This window comes from Oculina patagonica, chromosome 4, assembly GCF_052425735.1.
Source record: "Oculina patagonica isolate OP01 chromosome 4, crgOcupat, whole genome shotgun sequence".
Classification (NCBI taxonomy): Eukaryota; Metazoa; Cnidaria; class Anthozoa; order Scleractinia; family Oculinidae; genus Oculina; species Oculina patagonica.
This window is the reverse complement of record NC_135761.1, coordinates 18,381,734-18,399,021: the sequence shown is the minus strand read 5'-3', so window position 1 is coordinate 18,399,021 and position 17,288 is coordinate 18,381,734. Positions and strand designations below refer to the sequence as shown.

General features: G+C 39.1%; 2 protein-coding genes across 2 annotated transcripts; both read right to left on the bottom strand.

Annotated features, from left to right (window-relative positions):
- Positions 1-1,741: 1,741 nt before the first annotated feature.
- Positions 1,742-6,431, bottom strand: LOC144651707 (uncharacterized). Its single transcript, XM_078511656.1, has 2 exons — positions 5,743-6,431; positions 1,742-3,109 (listed from the first exon to the last, which is right to left on the bottom strand). The coding sequence occupies exons 1-2, from the start codon at positions 6,335-6,337 to the stop codon at positions 1,896-1,898; spliced, it is 1,809 nt and encodes a 602-aa protein (XP_078367782.1). The 5' UTR covers positions 6,338-6,431; the 3' UTR covers positions 1,742-1,895.
- Positions 6,432-8,461: 2,030 nt separating this feature from the next.
- LOC144651617 (uncharacterized) lies at positions 8,462-10,685 on the bottom strand. The gene is made up of 2 exons (XM_078511557.1): positions 10,169-10,685; positions 8,462-9,654 (listed from the first exon to the last, which is right to left on the bottom strand). Exons 1-2 carry the CDS (start codon positions 10,605-10,607, stop codon positions 8,462-8,464), a joined length of 1,632 nt encoding a protein of 543 aa, XP_078367683.1. The 5' UTR covers positions 10,608-10,685.
- Between the last annotated feature and the right edge of the window lie 6,603 nt (positions 10,686-17,288).

Below are 17,288 nucleotides of genomic sequence, written 5' to 3'. Positions count from 1 at the left end.
GACCTCGACAAGCAATTATTTTCAGTCGAGACTGCTACCTCGAGCGCAGTAGGATTTGCATGTCGCTTACTGGAATGAAAACAAGGCTCATTTGTCTTATTTCCCTGTTCTTTGCTATGCTTTATCATCAGTCGGTTGTTAGTTAGTAGTCAGATTACAGCGGCAATATTCCCGCTCTCTTTGAGATGAATAGAACATGTGTTAATGACCTTTGACTCCTTTAATGCCATGCAGGGCTACCTACATACGCATTGTAGCGGCGTCAGCTCCGGTAGCGGAGAGATCAGTGAAACTAAAAGACTAAATGACTCACAGGTTCCACAAGGCTCAGGTTTATTGTTCCAACTGTTACAGCGATCCTGTATGGTAGGACGTGTTTTGGCGAACGCTCTAGTAGGTTCTGAGTTGTACAGCAATAACTAGTGGTTCCCGTCGAATTTCTGCGAGCCTTATGGGGTTTTTTTACATAAGCTCGCGATATTAAAGCTAAAGTCACGTGGTTGCTAGCGGAAAATCATTGTGACGTAAATGCCCTAAAAAGGGGGAATACATAAAATTCTACGAAATGAAACGAGGCACACGGATGCCGTTACACGCATGTTTGCGTATACAGTTTTGAGGCGCGTCACTTGATACTCATGCTTTGTGTCTTTTGGCGCCAGATCGGAAGTTTTAGCCACCATGGCCTGTGTTTTCATGGTTTCTCTGCTTCCCCCTCTTGCTTGAGCTATTCGAGCCTTCAAACCAGTGTCAAACGGAAATATGTATATGTATTTTATTGCCTAAGCTTACTCGTGCTGAAAAATTTAGAAAAAATTCTAACAGTAAGTGTTATAATACCCATTGTTATTGTTATGCTAAGTGTCTAGAGCTCTATTTCTACAGTTTTGGTCATTCCTAGCAACTCAATATCTGTACAGCTACAAGCTTCGAATAAAGTTCCTTCAGTCACTTATATGGCGAGGTTTCTCAGCTTTCCTCGATCACGATCAAGGATAACTATCTAGCTTATCAGGAAAAAATGAACATCTTCCTTTTTTGATATTTTGATGTTATCGTGAGATCTACTGCAAAAGCTACAGCTACTATTTTAAGATATCAAAGTACTTCCATTTTGGAAGTGCTAGCTAGGCGAAGGCGAAATAACTCAGAGAAGTTACTTGCACTGCTGCTTATTTCACGGTTTTCGTCCCTGATTTGCTAAGCAACATGGCGTATCCTTATCGCTCATGCTGACTTAATTAACATGTTTGAATACCGTCATGATTCGATTTAGCGCCCTCCTTCAAATAAGCGCCCCCTTCCGAATAAACGCCCCCCTTCGAATGTGTTTTTGTAAATAAGCGCGCCTATTCCAATAAGCGCCCCCATTCTTATTAGCGCCCCCGTTCTTATAAGCACCCCTATTCTAGTAAGTGCCCCTATCGTGGAAAACTGCCCATACTGAAGATATTGATGTCAACTAGATAAACTCCTGACCGTTCGCCATACAGTTCATGTATATATTTACTGCTAAAATGAACAATTATTTTAAAAGTAACTGAACTTTAAACAATTTCTAACTGTTACAGTTTCTATTATTGTTAGATACATTTGGTTGTTTCTCAAGAAATTAAATAAGCGCCCTGTCCCGAATAAGCGCCCTGTCTCGAATAAGCGCCCTCCCTCGAGGTGCCAAAAGTAAATAAGCGCCCCGGGCGCTAAATCGAATCATTACGGTACTCCTAAGTATTAGCACTACTATCGGATTTGATATTAAGACTTTTGAACACGTCGACGAATCACGAAGATTTGCCGATGCCACTTTGTCGCTCAATGTTTACATGTTCGGCACAGCATTTGCAAACGTCAAAGAGTTCAACTGAGAATATTGAACTGTCTAACAGCTCTTTGTTTTATTGTTTTTCACATTCATCGCGCTCAGCTGTCGAGAGAAGCTTCCATTCCAATGTTCTCTCGAAACCTCTCAGCATGGTAACTCGACGACAGTTCAGCGCCCATCTGAACGGAAACACAGTGTTCTCGTTCCTGATAAAGTCGCGGAGATCAAGGCCCAGTGAACGAACAAGGGCTTTCACTGAAGGGATTTTCTTTTTCCCTTTGAAGGAGGCCATGTCTTCCTCTGTGCTTGAGGCCAGTAAAGACGCACGTAGAAACACGAGAAATTCTTCCGTTATGTTAAAGTATTCCATGACACCTGACATACCGGATAAATTCACAAGTTCTGGATTTTGTGTGTCTTTTAAAGCTCTGTCATTAAGGTCATCCAAACCCCAAAGCTGCGGCAAGACATGTATGACTTCCGGCATAAAATTTCGAGACCAGTTATCCGTTTCAGTCAACATGACTGCGTGAGGATTGGAACCGTTTAAGAAAACCTTGAATTTTGTTAGTAAAACGGTGAGGGGACAATAATCCCACAAGTTGGAAGTAGTGATGCGGTCGTACTTGAGATTGACAGGAAGAAAAGCTTCGATGTTCAGGACGTCGGCTAGAATGAACTGGAAGTTGACTTGATTTCTTCTCAGTTTTTCAAGGACCTTGTGTAGGATTTGCGATAGATAGATGCTGTACATTTCTGGTAGGGAATCAGCATGGCAAATTTTCTTGATCGCCTTGTAATCCCACCCGGTGAAAGGAAGTACATCCGACGGTATGCTGTAGTGAAATTCAGAGTTGTTTGAAAGCCAGTGGTATCCACGGCCCGTCAAAGTTGGGTTTTGCCTTCTTAGCTCTTTGGAATGTTTTGTCGAAGTAAAGATCCCCGTGTCGAAAAATCGTTGAGCAGACCTTCTATGTTCTTTAGGAATGGCATGCTTGTAAGCTGCTAGGCCATCCTTTCTCTCTGAATCACGAGAAATCGCTTCTTGTCTCAGTTTTGTTGCCCATGCTCCCTTGCGCTGTGCCAAGCGTAGCCACGTGGCCCAAACGTCCTTTAGCTCGCTTAGCTGGTCAGGGTGAGAAATTTCCATTGCGCTTTCAGTGAGAGTGCGCAGGTCGGTAGAGGTCACGAGGTCTTGAAGTGCTGACGTCAGCAGGGCAAAGTCTTCTTCGGAAATGCACAGCGAATACCAGACACGAATCACAGCATTGGTTACATCAGCTCCCCCTACAATCAGTAAAAATTAGCAAATACAGTCTATTTGAACAACTCAGCATGCCACATCTGTTATCATGTGCCGTATTGATGGCCGATGACCCGATGTCTTTTTATGTCAATTTGAAATAAGTAGCAAGACAAAGTTGTGTGCCTTCTTCTCGCCTCCCAACGCCATCATCACACTAATTAAACATAATGCATTAAAATCAAAATAAAATTTAATTCACCGTCTCCCTTTCCATTCGTAAGTGGGCTGATCAGCTAATTAGGTCGCAGTTTGTTTGGAAGTTATTTGAGAAAAAGACATTATTGTGATCAGTAAGAAATAGAAAGCTGTGCATCGGGAATACATCAAAAAGGTACTGAAGCTACAGGTAGGCATGTATGGGATAGGGTAGCTGTTTTTTGGTGGGGAATGGCATTTGTATCTACATGTGGATGATTTTGTTTATTTTTTGTGCGATAATGGCTTGATAAAAAGCGGTTTTATATATTTGCTAAAACGGTCTTATATACTTGTTGAAACGGAGGTTGTGATATGTCCATTTGTTCTCGGAGCAATTCTTGGTATATCCTCCCTGACGATTCTTCCGAAACAATGTTTTTATACGCACCGCAACAGTGACTTTTCGTTGACGCAAGTAATCTCGTTGAGTCGTGTTCAGATCGCCAAGACTCCGCCAAGTCTTACTTTCAGGTCAAAAATATTATTTTCGCGGCAAAAACGGATAAGAATTATCATGCTGATCTTAATTACGTGGATGTTAACAAATATGATTTAAATAATTCGAAGATTATTTAACAAAAGCCTATACAAAGTACAGATAATAGTGATAATAGCTTAGTGAGCTCACTAAGAGAATAGTTATCGGTATAGATTGATAAAGAAAAAAACACGCATGTCTGCACTCAGGAAGCCTGTCATTCTCGTCAGGGGCACAGTGACAGACCAGTTAGAGAGTTCATGCATGATTATGAGGACGAACATTGGGTGAAAGCGCGCGCGGGGAGACGTTACGTGCCTGAGCCGACAGTTATCAATCTTAACCGAAATAAAGCTAATCTTATAAAAAAAATATTTCCAATTAGGAAAAGTCCAGTGTCAGTGACTTGATAAACTTAAAGTTCGTTATTTGCGCTTTAAAATCCTGACAATAGGGTAGGGGGAAGCAACTTAGCAACAGTCCGGGAGCAGTGTATAGAGACCAAGAGTGACATTCTCTGATGCAATTGAGGGGAATGGTAGAAATTTGAATACCAAGGCTTCCTGAAGTGAGCGGCTGGTGAGAATGACATCCACAATCACTTAATCACTTAATGAATGATTTGCCACTAATCGGATCCTGTGTTTTGCGTGGAGGATTCTGGGATCGCTAGGGGGCAAACATTGCAAGTCGCTAGAAGAAAATGTATGGCGAAAAGTTGTTTTATAACTGAACACACCAAATTGACTAAGACTACTGAATGTATTATTTCACTAGCTGCCATCAATGACTTTAAAAATCAATGGTACATGCACCTCCCGGGGGGGGGGGGGGGTGGTCTTCTCCCAGAAAATTTAAGGGTGCGTTTCTTTGGGAAAATCCAAAATTGGATCATTGATCTCAGATCACACGGATACTTTTCTCCCAAAGAAACGAAGAATCCGAAAACGGATTTTTTGCCATGACAACCCCGTAAACCAGCGTAAACACATTTCGCGCAGAACATAAAATGTCAGCACAAATTTATTTTTCGTCGAATGTATCCTAACTAAAATAATTTAAGCATACAAAATCTTTTAAAAAAACCACACGTCGAAGTAGATCTTCTTTAGCGTTAAGCACAATGTGGCGAGAAAGCATCTGAGAGCGAAGAATGATTGCGAAATGATCAGTGCAAATTTCACTCGTGACAATTTCAAAAGGATACAACTTCCGTAGGCACACAGTGGCTGTTCTAGAAACCTGTATCCCGTTTAAAATGATACTACATACCTATCTGAAGCTACCGTTTCCTTTTATCGTGAAATATTTTTGTATTTTGATCGAAATAACCGCCTAAAACTTTCCGTATGGCAGTGTTTACAAAGAGCGAACCTGTATTTTCACAGCAAAGACCGCTGGGCCAAGGTACTTTTTTCGAATCCTTTCCCAAAGAAACGCACGGATCATGAATCCTAAAAATCCGGATTCAGATATGATCTGATGTATCCACTCGAAGTGTGGATTCTTCAGATCATTGATCCAAGATTAATCCATTTTCGGATATAGGTAAAGAAACGCAAAATCCGTTTTTGGATCAAGAATCCGGATTTGGATTTTTCCCAAAGAAACGCACCCTAAGTTGGTGTGAGCTGCCCGCTCCTTGAAAGCATTCTCTTTTTCAGACCAAAAAAATATTTAAGACCAGACCCTATCTAGGAACTGCTTCGGTTTGCATAAACATTTAAAAGTGGCTTCATCTTATGATGTTAGAAAAAATCACACTTCCCCAGGGATGAATAAATAATTGAGACAAATAATAGTCTCTTCTATGAGCTATACACACTTCCTGACCAAAGTTTACAAATGCACCCTTTCAGCCGGACAAAAAACGATCATAATCTACATACCTATAAAGCGTTTATACTTCGAACAAACAGTTTGTGGATAAGGCCTTACCTTTGTACAACATGTAGAGAAGCAGAACTGATCTGGCGAGGGTACAGGGACATATATCATTCAACACGAACGTTACTTGCTGTTTATAAACATCAGGTAAAGATGCAATGGTCAGCAGAACATTCCTGGGATCACCGACTCCACACAATAACAGAGCAAGCGGGTTGGAATACTCCTCTCCTTCGTTCATCGACAAGTTGATCAGATCCACGGCTGGTACATTACCCCAGTAATATGTTGCTGCAACGCCGATGTTCTTCTCTTTAAACTCATGCAATACCTTCGTTCGCTCAACCACTTTAATTGTTTTCTCGACAGTGTTTTGACACGAGAATTTGTGTTTTTGCCAGTGGTTTCTCTGGCATTCGACACTGCAGTAATGAGCATTCAAGCAGTTAGAACATTTCATCATTCCTTCTCGTTCAGCACCGCAGCCCAAACATTCCGTCTTCAACACCGCGTCGTCACAATCAGGTTCATGTCGCCACTTGTCTTGTTTCTGGCATCCCTTGGAGCAATAGAATGCCACTCGGCAACGAGAGCACCGCTGAGTGCAGGGTGACTCACAACGCCAGCAGTGTCCAGCTCTGTTCATTTCTGTTATTTAGTATCGTTAATCAACTTACGTCCGCTCTGATTTCGGAGTGAGATAGACCGGGCTTAATTCTTCCTGTTACAAAGCGCTGCAGTAATAGATTGAGAGACAATTACTTCGCCTGTACATGTAAACAGTTAAAAATGCCAAAAAGCAAATGTCATCATCGTTTCCCTGAAAACGCAAGCTATTGGGTAATATTTATAGCTTAATTATTCTCTTTTTCCGAGAATTTGCTAACTCATGTAACGATTGTTATGTTGCGTGACAAAATAGTTTCAGTGTAATTCATCAAGGTCGCACAATCACAATACAATAAGGGCAATAAGGGAAGCGTATTTATTATTCAGTTCCACACAGCGTAGTACAGATAACTTGCAAAAATTATAGAATAAAATTATCGTAGGATATTTCTACTGTAGGAAACTAGTTGAACAGGATACTTGTAGTCTAGTCCTCTTAAGCTCTCCTAACTACCTGGAGCTGTACCTGCAACGCACAACACAATTTTTCGGAAAAGAAAAACCTTGCGCAATCGATCTCTCATTAGACATTTAAGGTGGCTGGTAACGGTTTCCAGCATTTTCCAGCTCTTATACTTTGACGGGTCATTACTACAAATCTTTATCAGTTGATGCTACAATAATGGTATGAAATTAATGCCCAATGATTGGTGAATATGTTGTGGTTATTTTCATGACGTCAGTGGTTACTATAGCAACAGTATAACCTGTTAAAAACACCTTTAATTTTGTCTTTAAGTGCTTATAACTCAAAAACGAGCTCGGTGATCCCTATTTTTTATTATTGAACATTGATCAGCATGTTAAAGCGTAGAGTGTCCTATCGCTGTATATGTTTACGAGTTTTGCTGTAAGGACGCAATATGCTTAGCCTCCTACGTAGACGTTCTAAGGGCTCGTCACGCGTTCGTGTGACGAGCCTAGCTAGCTTGGAACGTTTGCCTAGGAGGCTACGGATTGCTATTTTAAAAGTTTAAAGTTTATACGGTCGCACATGTCAAGTTTACAAGCTCAGCTCAGCGCAAGACTATTATTATTTGAGCCCCGGGTTTATCCTTGTGATTAAAACATACGTCATTACAATATTGCCTCATTTAGATCCAGGGCTAGGCTGCAACAACTGAGGTCAGTCTGATCAACAGCGTTTCCATAAAGTCACGTATGCTGTTAGTGCGCAGCAAGGAACGTTTATGGATGCGCCATCAATAATTCCTAAATATCTTGTAACGCGAAAGTGATCCACTGAAGAAAGGCTGAACTGTATCAAACTTACATGTAGGTCCGGCATTCTCTTTTGTCCAAATAAAATGCGTTGTCCATCGATCAGTGAAACATTTATGACAACTATCCAAAGAATTCCAAGAAAAGTATGTCAGTCTTCTAAGAATGTAGATCAATTTGTGATTCGCATTTCACGATCGAAAAGGAGACGGAAAGCCAATCTTTGAGCCAAATGAATCTAGCCGGCGTGCCTACTAAATGACTTCAGGATACAACACGCCAAGTAGTTTTATTCATCGTTGCGTGGTCCTCTGTATACAGTTTTTTTTTTCTTTAGGAGCCCATTGGTTACTTGAGTGACTTTAGGGATGAAAATGCAGGCGACTCGGGTGTGAAAGACTTTGACTAATTCACTGACTGAATCCTTTATTTAACCTCGGATCCATAGAGTAGCTTATAATCAGCTTATGTCTCCAAGCATATTCCCACCCCAACCTTGACATTACATCATTCACGCACGAGTATATACACTGTGGTTCGGTGTTTTCAAAGACTTTTCCACGGTTTGGAATGCTGTTGAGCTAACTATATACATGCAATTATTAGCTAATAACTTTTTTAACAACAAGAACAAATACACAAATAAACTCATGTTATACATAGCTGTATAGAATTCAAAAGAATCTGGTCTAATATTCAATTTTTAAAGAAGAGTGAGGGGGTTTTTTGGTTTTGGGCGGGCGAAAAAAAAAAATTGAAAAAAAAAAAAAAAAAACCCGAAAGACGCTTTAAAACAAAAAGAAAAAGGAGAATGAAAACCAAAAGCTCGAGGGCGAGGAGAAACAGGATTAATAACCGCGTCCATGTAAACGATGCCTAACTACTGAGCTGGCGTCGGAAGTTTCCACTCCAGAGCAAATTCATATCCTTTCATTCTGGTAACTCGGCGACGGTTCACGGCCCATTTAAAAGGAAAAACCTTGTTTTCATTCCTTACATAGTCACGCAGCTCGAGGCCTAAAGCAGTAATGATAGCTTTAATCGATGGAAGTTTGTTGCTCTTTGCTGTAGAACTGAGTTCTTCGTCACTTTGAGACTCGATGAGGGCGGCACGGAGATACAACTGGAATTCTGGAATCAGATTATGGTATTCCACGTAACTGGTTGGAGCTGTAAGCACAAGTAATGGGTTTTTTGTATCTCGCAGAACTGTTTCGGGGTAGGAAATGTCATCACAAGCCATCCTCGAAATTTCCTTGCTGGTCTCTGGCAAATAACAGTCTAGCCAGTGAAATGCCTCAGTATTCAAGATTGAGTACCTATTGTTAGGATTCAAGTACGCTTTAAATTGGGTCAGCATGGTAGTGAAGGAAATGTAATCGCAGAGATTAGAAGTTGCAATGCGGTCATAACTTAGGCCCAGGGGTAAACATGGTTGGATTTGTAAACAGTTGCACAGTAAGATATGCAGCTTTAGCTCACTTCTACTCAGCCTCTCTACGCACTTGTGTAGAATCCTTGACAAGTAAACGCCGTACATCTTTGGCAGGGAATCATCAAAGCTAGTTTTCTTGACCTCCAGGTAATCCCACCCTGTAAAAGGAAGGACACACGGACGAGGGGAAAAGTCGTAGTCTCCCCTGCCCCTTTCGTTCTGAAAAGAAGAACCAGTAAAAGTCACGTTCTCTCGTGTTAAGCTCGATGCTTTGCACTGTAATCTAAATAACCCGTCGGCGCGCCACCGCTCAACAGACTCCCTGTGGTTCTGCGAAACTGCCATTAAGTATTCGCGCATTACAATTTCTACATCGCTGTCTCGTTTAAAAGCAGCTTCCCTTCTTTCCGTCACCCAACGTCCCTTTCGCGTTGAAAGTTGAGCCCAAGTGCGCCATACCCTCTTCAGTTCACTGAGTTGACCGGGAGAAGCGATGTTCATCAAGTCACCAGCAAGGGTTTTTAAGTCGCGGGTGGTCACTAGTTCTTCTAGCGCTGACATTAGCTGCGAAAAGTCAAATTCTGAGATCCGCAGTGAGTACCATACCCGGATCACAGCGTCAACAGCCTCACTTCCTCCTGCAGAAAGAAAGAAAGAAAGAAAGAAAGAAACGTCACGTGCAAAGTATGAGGATGTAAAAAAGGAAATAGCAATCCTATAGCTCTGGCAATAATCTAAGACAACTAAGGTTTCTGAATATATATACCAGGCCTTCCAAGGGGTTTTGGCGACAGGCGACATTGTTCCGAAATAGCTAAAAATGTATCGACAATCTTGTTCCAGAGCACCGACAGTCGACAGAAACTCTAATACCGAAAGGGTGTATATTTTCGACACCGACAACGTTTCCCTCACCAAATAGCCGATAGGTGGTTTGGAAACAAGCGACAAAGCGACATCAGAAACCTCTTGGAAGGCCTCGAATACGCCTCAAAACCATCCTAAAAAAAATATTTTCTAAATGATAAAGAACTCTGAAAAAGAACTGCATACTTCCCCTTTAAAGTAACAAAAGGAACTTATTCACTCCCCCCTGCCCGCAACTACTACCACCAGTACCACCACTTTTCTTCGCCTTAAATACTAACATACCTTTGTACAACATGTAGAGAAGCAGGACTGTTCTTGCCAAGGTACACGGACATATGTCGTTCAAGACGAACGTTACCTGCTGTTCATAAACATCAGGTAGAGATGCAATGGTGAGCAGGACATTCCTGGGATCACCGACTCCACACAATAACAAAGCAAGCGGGTCGGAATACTCCTCTCCTTCGTTCATCGACAAGTTGATCAGATCCACGGCTGGTACATTACCCCAGTAATATGTGTAGGACATTCCAGGAAATCGCCGAGTACCATCCCGTTGAAGCTTGATTTTCTTTGCAAGTTGAATCGTTTTCGTCACAATTTCGTGACATTGACTCTTGTGATTTTCCCACTCCTTTCTTTGACATTGTGCACTGCAAAACCAGGCTCTTAGACAGGTAGTACATCTCAGCATACCTTCGCGTTCTTTGTGGCATCCCATGCAATCTCTTTTTAACGCTGCAGCATCGCATTCTGGCTTATGTCTACACTTGTCTTATGTTTGACAACCCTTGGAGCAATAGAAAGGGGAGCGGGGATGGCGCAGTGGTGAGAGCACTCGCCTCCCACCAATGTGGCCCGGGTTCGATTCCCGGACCCGGCGTCATATGTGGGTTGAGTTTGTTGTTGGTTCTCGTCCTCGCTCCGAGGGTTTTTCTCCGGGTTCTCCGGTTTTCCTCCCTCCGCAAAAATCAACACTACTAAATTCCAATTCGATCTGTAACAGTCCTACGTCTTATACATGAGCCTCTGGCTCGGACACTGAGGGTAACCTCGTCCCGCGTATGGACTTTAAAATTGTATTTACATTTACATTTACATTTACATTTACATAGAAGGCCACTTGGCAACGCGAGCACCGTTGAGTGCAGGGTGACTCACAGCGCCAGCACTGATCAGCTCTGATCATTGTTGTCTTTCTGTGCTGTGAATCATTTTACAACGGTCTCTGTTTCTAAACATTTGTTGCAAAAATATGATATTGATCTTTGTGCCTTCAAACCACAGATGTTTCATAAACCATTGAAAAGCAGAAAATAGTGATTTCATCTGTAAATGGTCGCAGGCACCTCGAATCAAATACCATCATTTTTTTACTTCCCTAATGTATTCTGTTTTCCGAGAATTTCTTAACACATGCAAAGAACTTGTCATCATCAGTGTTGCATGACATGACAAATAATCCACCGTACATGTGTTCAGTCTCAAGGTCATGCACGCGATGAAGCATAGGCTATTGTAATAAATATATTAAAACTAAGCTTAACTAAACTGTACTATGTTAAATTTTAGTGTTTGCCTGAATATCTTTAAAAAACGCCAGCTTGTTGCATGACCTAGACGATTATGCAAGATTTAAGCAGCGCAAAACGTATACAGACGCGTTGAAATGCAAAATATATATCATTCTGTCACTAGAAAGATCAAATCAAAATCATTTATTTCAGATCCGTGAACCATTCAAATATCTGTCTATTTCTAGAATTCCGAGAAAAGCACGGATTGTCTGAGAATTTGGGGTCAATTAGTGATTCGCATAAATATGATAAAAGGAGAGCATCATTAACTTTGAACCAAAGGAACTGGTACTCAGAACTGTTCCCGTCGCCTTGCAGCCAATAACTTTTTCTAAAAGGCAATTAATGGCTTTATTTTTAATTTCTCCATGAAAAACTACATGACTATCTTAAGTACACAGAACAGGCAGAACAGAAGTTTTCTTTCATTTCGGAAAAGCCTTCAAAACCGATTAAAAAACGAAGTGACTCACGTGAGTACACAAGAACTTAAATTGCATGAAAAATTTAATTAAATTTCATTTCATTTAAAATTGATTTATTTAATTCAAATTAATATTTATTTAAATTTAATTTAATTAAGTTCGGTGTTAGAATAAAATTACATGCGTAAATATAGTAAAAACGCTAATACAACAGGAATAAGAACATTTAAATTCCTAAAAATATAACTAAGCAAATAATTTTGTGCGGAGCGAGTCGCTCTGTTTGTTGAGATTTGGTTTCAGAAGTCTTACAAAAAACTTCTCAAAAAGAAAGAGTCAAGCTTGCTCTGGCACTTCATTAAAATCTTAAAATTCTTCTTGATGTTATATGGCTCCTTCCACGTTGTCCTTTATTTGATGCGTTGGTGTAAGTGTCGGCACGAATAGTCGACATAATCTGCATCGCACAGATAACATTTAAAATAATACACATCGCTTTGTTGGTTTATGATGGGCGGATTCTGTTCCTTTACTTTAATTTCATTTAATTGTAACTTAATTTAATCAAAGAACGTAGTTAAATCACGAATTTTTGTATGGGAAATAGCTATCAAATGAAGTGAAATAAAAAAAATTACCGCTTAAAACAGTGAAGGACCATTTCAATAGCACAGCAAATACAGAAGCAGGTACGGATGGATAACATTAACGAAGATTGAAACGGATTTCGATATGGGTTTTTGTAATACTGTTGGGCTGTACAGTTTTTAAAATTAATCTCGTTTGCTTGTAACTTTAAATTATAACGCCCGGGAGACACATTTGGTTGTAATAATGAAGTTATGGTTTTGTCATTTAGATCCTTAGAAGTACTAGAAATAAAATAAACTTAACTCAGCCGTGACACAGTCCCTTTAAATTAATTTAATTTTAAATTTATTTCTTTTTAAATTAGTTTAATAATAAAAGGCTAAAAAGAGAATATTCAAAATTCGTATTTCTACAAGTTTTTTTCCATGAGATAATTTCAGTTAACATGTCAATAGAATAACATTCTGAAAGCTTTTATATGTACACAAGTTATAATATAAAAAATTGAGGTGAATTATTTACAAAACATATAACTTTTTACATGCCCTTGCCCATAAAACCCAATTTTTGTTAATATTATTATTATTTCATATAAAAAATTCTATTCACATTAGAATGGCAAATGAGACTCTGGTTCTTATCTAAGACATCGTAGTCGAGTAATCCTCTCCTTACTTGACTGATAGGAGTTCCACTAGTCGCTTGTTTGACACTCAGGTGCCATACCACCTGTAGTGGTATGTTCATTTAAATCAAATTTAATTTAATTTAATTTAATTTAATTTAATGTAATTTATTTCAGTTAAACTTTATTTTAACTTAAATTTAATTAAATTAATTTCATTTGAATTATCGAATTAATTAATTTAATTTAATTTAATTTTAATTTTAATTTTAATTTTAATTTTAATTTTAACTTTAATTTTAATTTTAATTTTAATTTTAATTTTAATTTAATATTAATTTAATTTTAATTTAATTTAATTTAATTTAATTTTAATTTTAATTTTAATTTTAATTTTATTTAATTTTATTTAATTTAATTTAATTTAATTTAATTTAATTTTAATTTTATTTAATTTTATTTAATTTTATTTAATTTTATTTAATTTAATTTAATTTAATTTTAATTTAATTTTAATTTCGTGGCTGGTCTGACACGCATGTTTCGTCTCCGCCAAGAGACTCATCAGAGACCTTTCGGTAAAAGCTAACTCGTCGAACATCGCGTTCGAAATCCCGCTAGCGTCGAAATGATGGTGCAATCTGGCCTTTATTTAAAAATTTAATTTAAAAACGAAGTGACTCAATTAAATTAACTTAGATAACTCAAATGAAATTATTAATTTTAAAACGAATAAAGAGGTGCACTGTTTTATCGCCAAAACCAAGCTGAATGTAAATGTGCATTTAACACTGATGATGACGTTCGAGTCGAAACGTTTTGTTTTTAAGAGCTTTGATAACTTTTATCTCTTTTTAGCCTTTTTAAAATTATTTTATGAGCAACATTATGTCAAATGAAATTAATGAGATAAATTTAAATTTAATTAATATGTTAATTTTAATTTAATTTTAATTTCAATTTAATTTAAATTTTAATTCAAATTAATTTAATTTAATTTAATTTCAATTTAATTTTAATTTTTTTAATTCAATTTAATTTTAATTTAATTTTAATTTAATTTTAATTCAATTTAATTTTAAATTAATTTTAATTTAGTTTTAATTTATTTCTAATTTAATTTTAATTTAATTGTAATTTTTTTTTTAATTGTTTATTTAATTTTTATTTTTATTGTTCTTATTCATCAGAAAACTCAAACCAACTCTCAACGGGTAATCAGATACAATACGTGCAAAAGTATTTCTGTAATGTGCCTCGCATGCCTTATTTCGTAAATTTAGCGGATCGTCTGGCTCATCTGGATCGTCTGGATCGTCTCGATCGTCTCCATCGTTTGGATCATTTGGATCGTCTGGATCATTTGGATCGTTTAGATTGTCTCGATCGTCTCGATCGTCTCGATCGTTTGGATCGTTTGGATCGTTTGGATCATTTGGATCGTCTCGATCGTCTCGATCGTTTGGATCGTCTCGATCGTTTGGATCGTTTGGATCGTTTGGATCATTTGGATCGTTTGGATCGTTTGGATCGTTTGGATCATTTGTATCGTTTGGATCATTTGGATCGTCTAAATCGTCTCGATCGTCTCGATCGTTTGGATCGTCTCGATCGTTTGGATCGTCTCGATCGTTTGGATCGTCTCGATCGTTTGGATCGTTTGGATCGTTTGGATCGTTTGGATCATTTGGATCGTTTGGATCATTTGGATCGTTTAGATTGTCTCGATCGTCTCGATCGTCTCGATCGTCTCGATCGTTTGGATCGTCTCGATCGTTTGGATCGTTTGGATCGTTTGGATCATTTGGATCGTTTGGATCGTTTGGATCGTTTGGATCATTTGGATCGTCTAAATCGTCTCGATCGTCTCGATCGTTTGGATCGTCTCGATCGTTTGGATCGTTTGGATCGTTTGGATCATTTGGATCGTTTGGATCATTTGGATCGTTTGGATCATTTGGATCGTTTGGATCATTTGGATCGTTTGGATCATTTGGATCGTCTAAATCGTCTCGATCGTCTCGATCGTTTGGATCGTCTCGATCGTTTGGATCGTCTCGATCGTTTGGATCGTCTCGATCGTTTGGATCGTTTGGATCGTTTGGATCATTTGGATCGTTTGGATCATTTGGATCGTTTGGATCATTTGGATCGTTTGGATCGTTTGGATCGTTTGGATCATTTGGATCGTCTAAATCGTCTCGATCGTCTCGATCGTTTGGATCGTCTGGATCGTTTGGATCGTTTGGATCGTTTGGATCGTTTGGATCGTTTGGATCGTTTGGATCGTTTGGATCGTCTAAATCGTCTCGATCGTCTCGATCGTTTGGATCGTCTCGATCGTTTGGATCGTCTCGATCGTTTGGATCGTCTCGATCGTTTGGATCGTTTGGATCATTTGGATCGTTTGGATCATTTGGATCGTTTGGATCATTTGGATCGTTTGGATCATTTGGATCGTCTAAATCGTCTCGATCGTCTCGATCGTTTGGATCGTTTGGATCGTCTCGATCGTCTCGATCGTTTGGATCGTTTGGATCATTTGGATCGTTTGGATCATTTGGATCGTTTGGATCATTTGGATCGTCTAAATCGTCTCGATCGTCTCGATCGTTTGGATCATTTGGATCGTTTGGATCATTTGGATCGTCTGTATCGTCTCGATCGTCTGGATCGTTTGGATCGTTTGGATCATTTGGATCGTTTGGATCATTTGGATCGTCTAAATCGTCTCGATCGTCTCGATCGTCTGGATCGTTTGGATCGTCTCGATCGTTTGGATCATTTGGATCGTTTGGATCATTTGGATCGTTTGGATCATTTGGATCGTTTGGATCGTCTCGATCGTCTCGATCGTTTGGATCATTTGCATCGTCTGGATCATCTCGATCGTTTGGATCGTTTGGATCGTCTGGATCGTTTGGATCGGCTCGATCGTTTGGATCATTTGGATCGTTTAGATTGTCTCGATCGTCTCGATCGTTTGGATCGTCTGGTTCGTCTCGATCGTTTGGATCATTTGGATCCTCTCGATCGTTTAGATCATTTGGATCGTCTAGATTGTCTCGATCGTCTCGATCGTTTGGATCGTCTGGATCGTTTGGTTCGTCTCGATCGTTTTGATCGTCTCGATCGTTTAGATCATTTGGATTGTCTCGATCGTTTGGATCGTCTCGATCGTCTGGATCGTCTGGATCGTTTGGATCGTCTCAATCGTTTGGATGGTCTCAATCGTTTGGATCGTCTCAATCGTTTGGATGGTCTCAATCGTTTGGATCGTCTCAATCGTTTGGATCGTCTCGATCGTTTGGATCGTCTGTATCGTCTGGATCGTCTGTATCGTCTGGATCGTCTGTATCGTCTGGATCGTCTGTATCGTCTGGATCGTTTGGATCGTCTGGATCGTTTGGATCATTTGTATCCGGCTGTTAAAGCCGCCTACAAGTTGCTTGGTAACTTTTGCATTTTAATCAACTTTTATCCGTTCTGAGAGATCGCAGCATCGTTTAGTGTTGAATCTGGTCTTGCTATATTCGGAAGATATCGATTACTGAATGATTCCCGAAGGCCATAGGAATATTTCAGAGAAAACTTTGTAAATAAGTCGTAACCCTCTTTGAAATAGAAATTATTATCATCGTCATCATTATCAACATAATTATTCACTTTAGTTTATAACAAACGATAACTGTAATCTGATCATGGACAAATTAAGTGATTAACCAATAACATTGCATCAGAAAATGATCTTACTTTTGGAATAAAGTAAGAGATAAATACCGAGAACGGAAGTATTAATCCCGGGGGACACTCCAAAAAGTTTTATACGGGGAGGCTCCACCCCGAGGTCCAACCCCTTACCCTTTTATATACCATTTTGACAGAAAAAGCACCCCTTTCGTATACCTTTTATAGAGAAAGTTCCCCTTTCATATACCTACACGACACAAAATATACTTAAAACAGGGCGTTTTCTTGACATTTTTTGTGTAGCGTTTAAAAAATTAAGACGATGTAGCCATAAGTTGCGGCTGTTCGAAATATTTAATTTAAAAGTCTTTTTAAATATCTTAATAGCAGGATTTTCTACCCTTTCTTATACCTAAACTTGTGAAGTCCCTACCCTTTTATATACCTGAAGCCTGAAAAAGGTACCCCTTTCGGGTGGAGCCACCCCGTATAGG

Excerpts from the sequence above, each read along its gene's own strand:
- LOC144651707 (XM_078511656.1), bottom strand. The coding sequence starts at position 6,337 with ATGAACAGAGCTGGACACTGCTGGCGTTGTGAGTCACCCTGCACTCAG. Across the intron at positions 3,110-5,742 it reads TCTCTACATGTTGTACAAAG|GGGGAGCTGATGTAACCAAT; the intron begins GTAAGGCCTTAT and ends TACTGATTGTAG.
- LOC144651617 (XM_078511557.1), bottom strand. The coding sequence starts at position 10,607 with ATGGGATGCCACAAAGAACGCGAAGGTATGCTGAGATGTACTACCTGT. Across the intron at positions 9,655-10,168 it reads TCTCTACATGTTGTACAAAG|GAGGAAGTGAGGCTGTTGAC; the intron begins GTATGTTAGTAT and ends TTCTTTCTGCAG.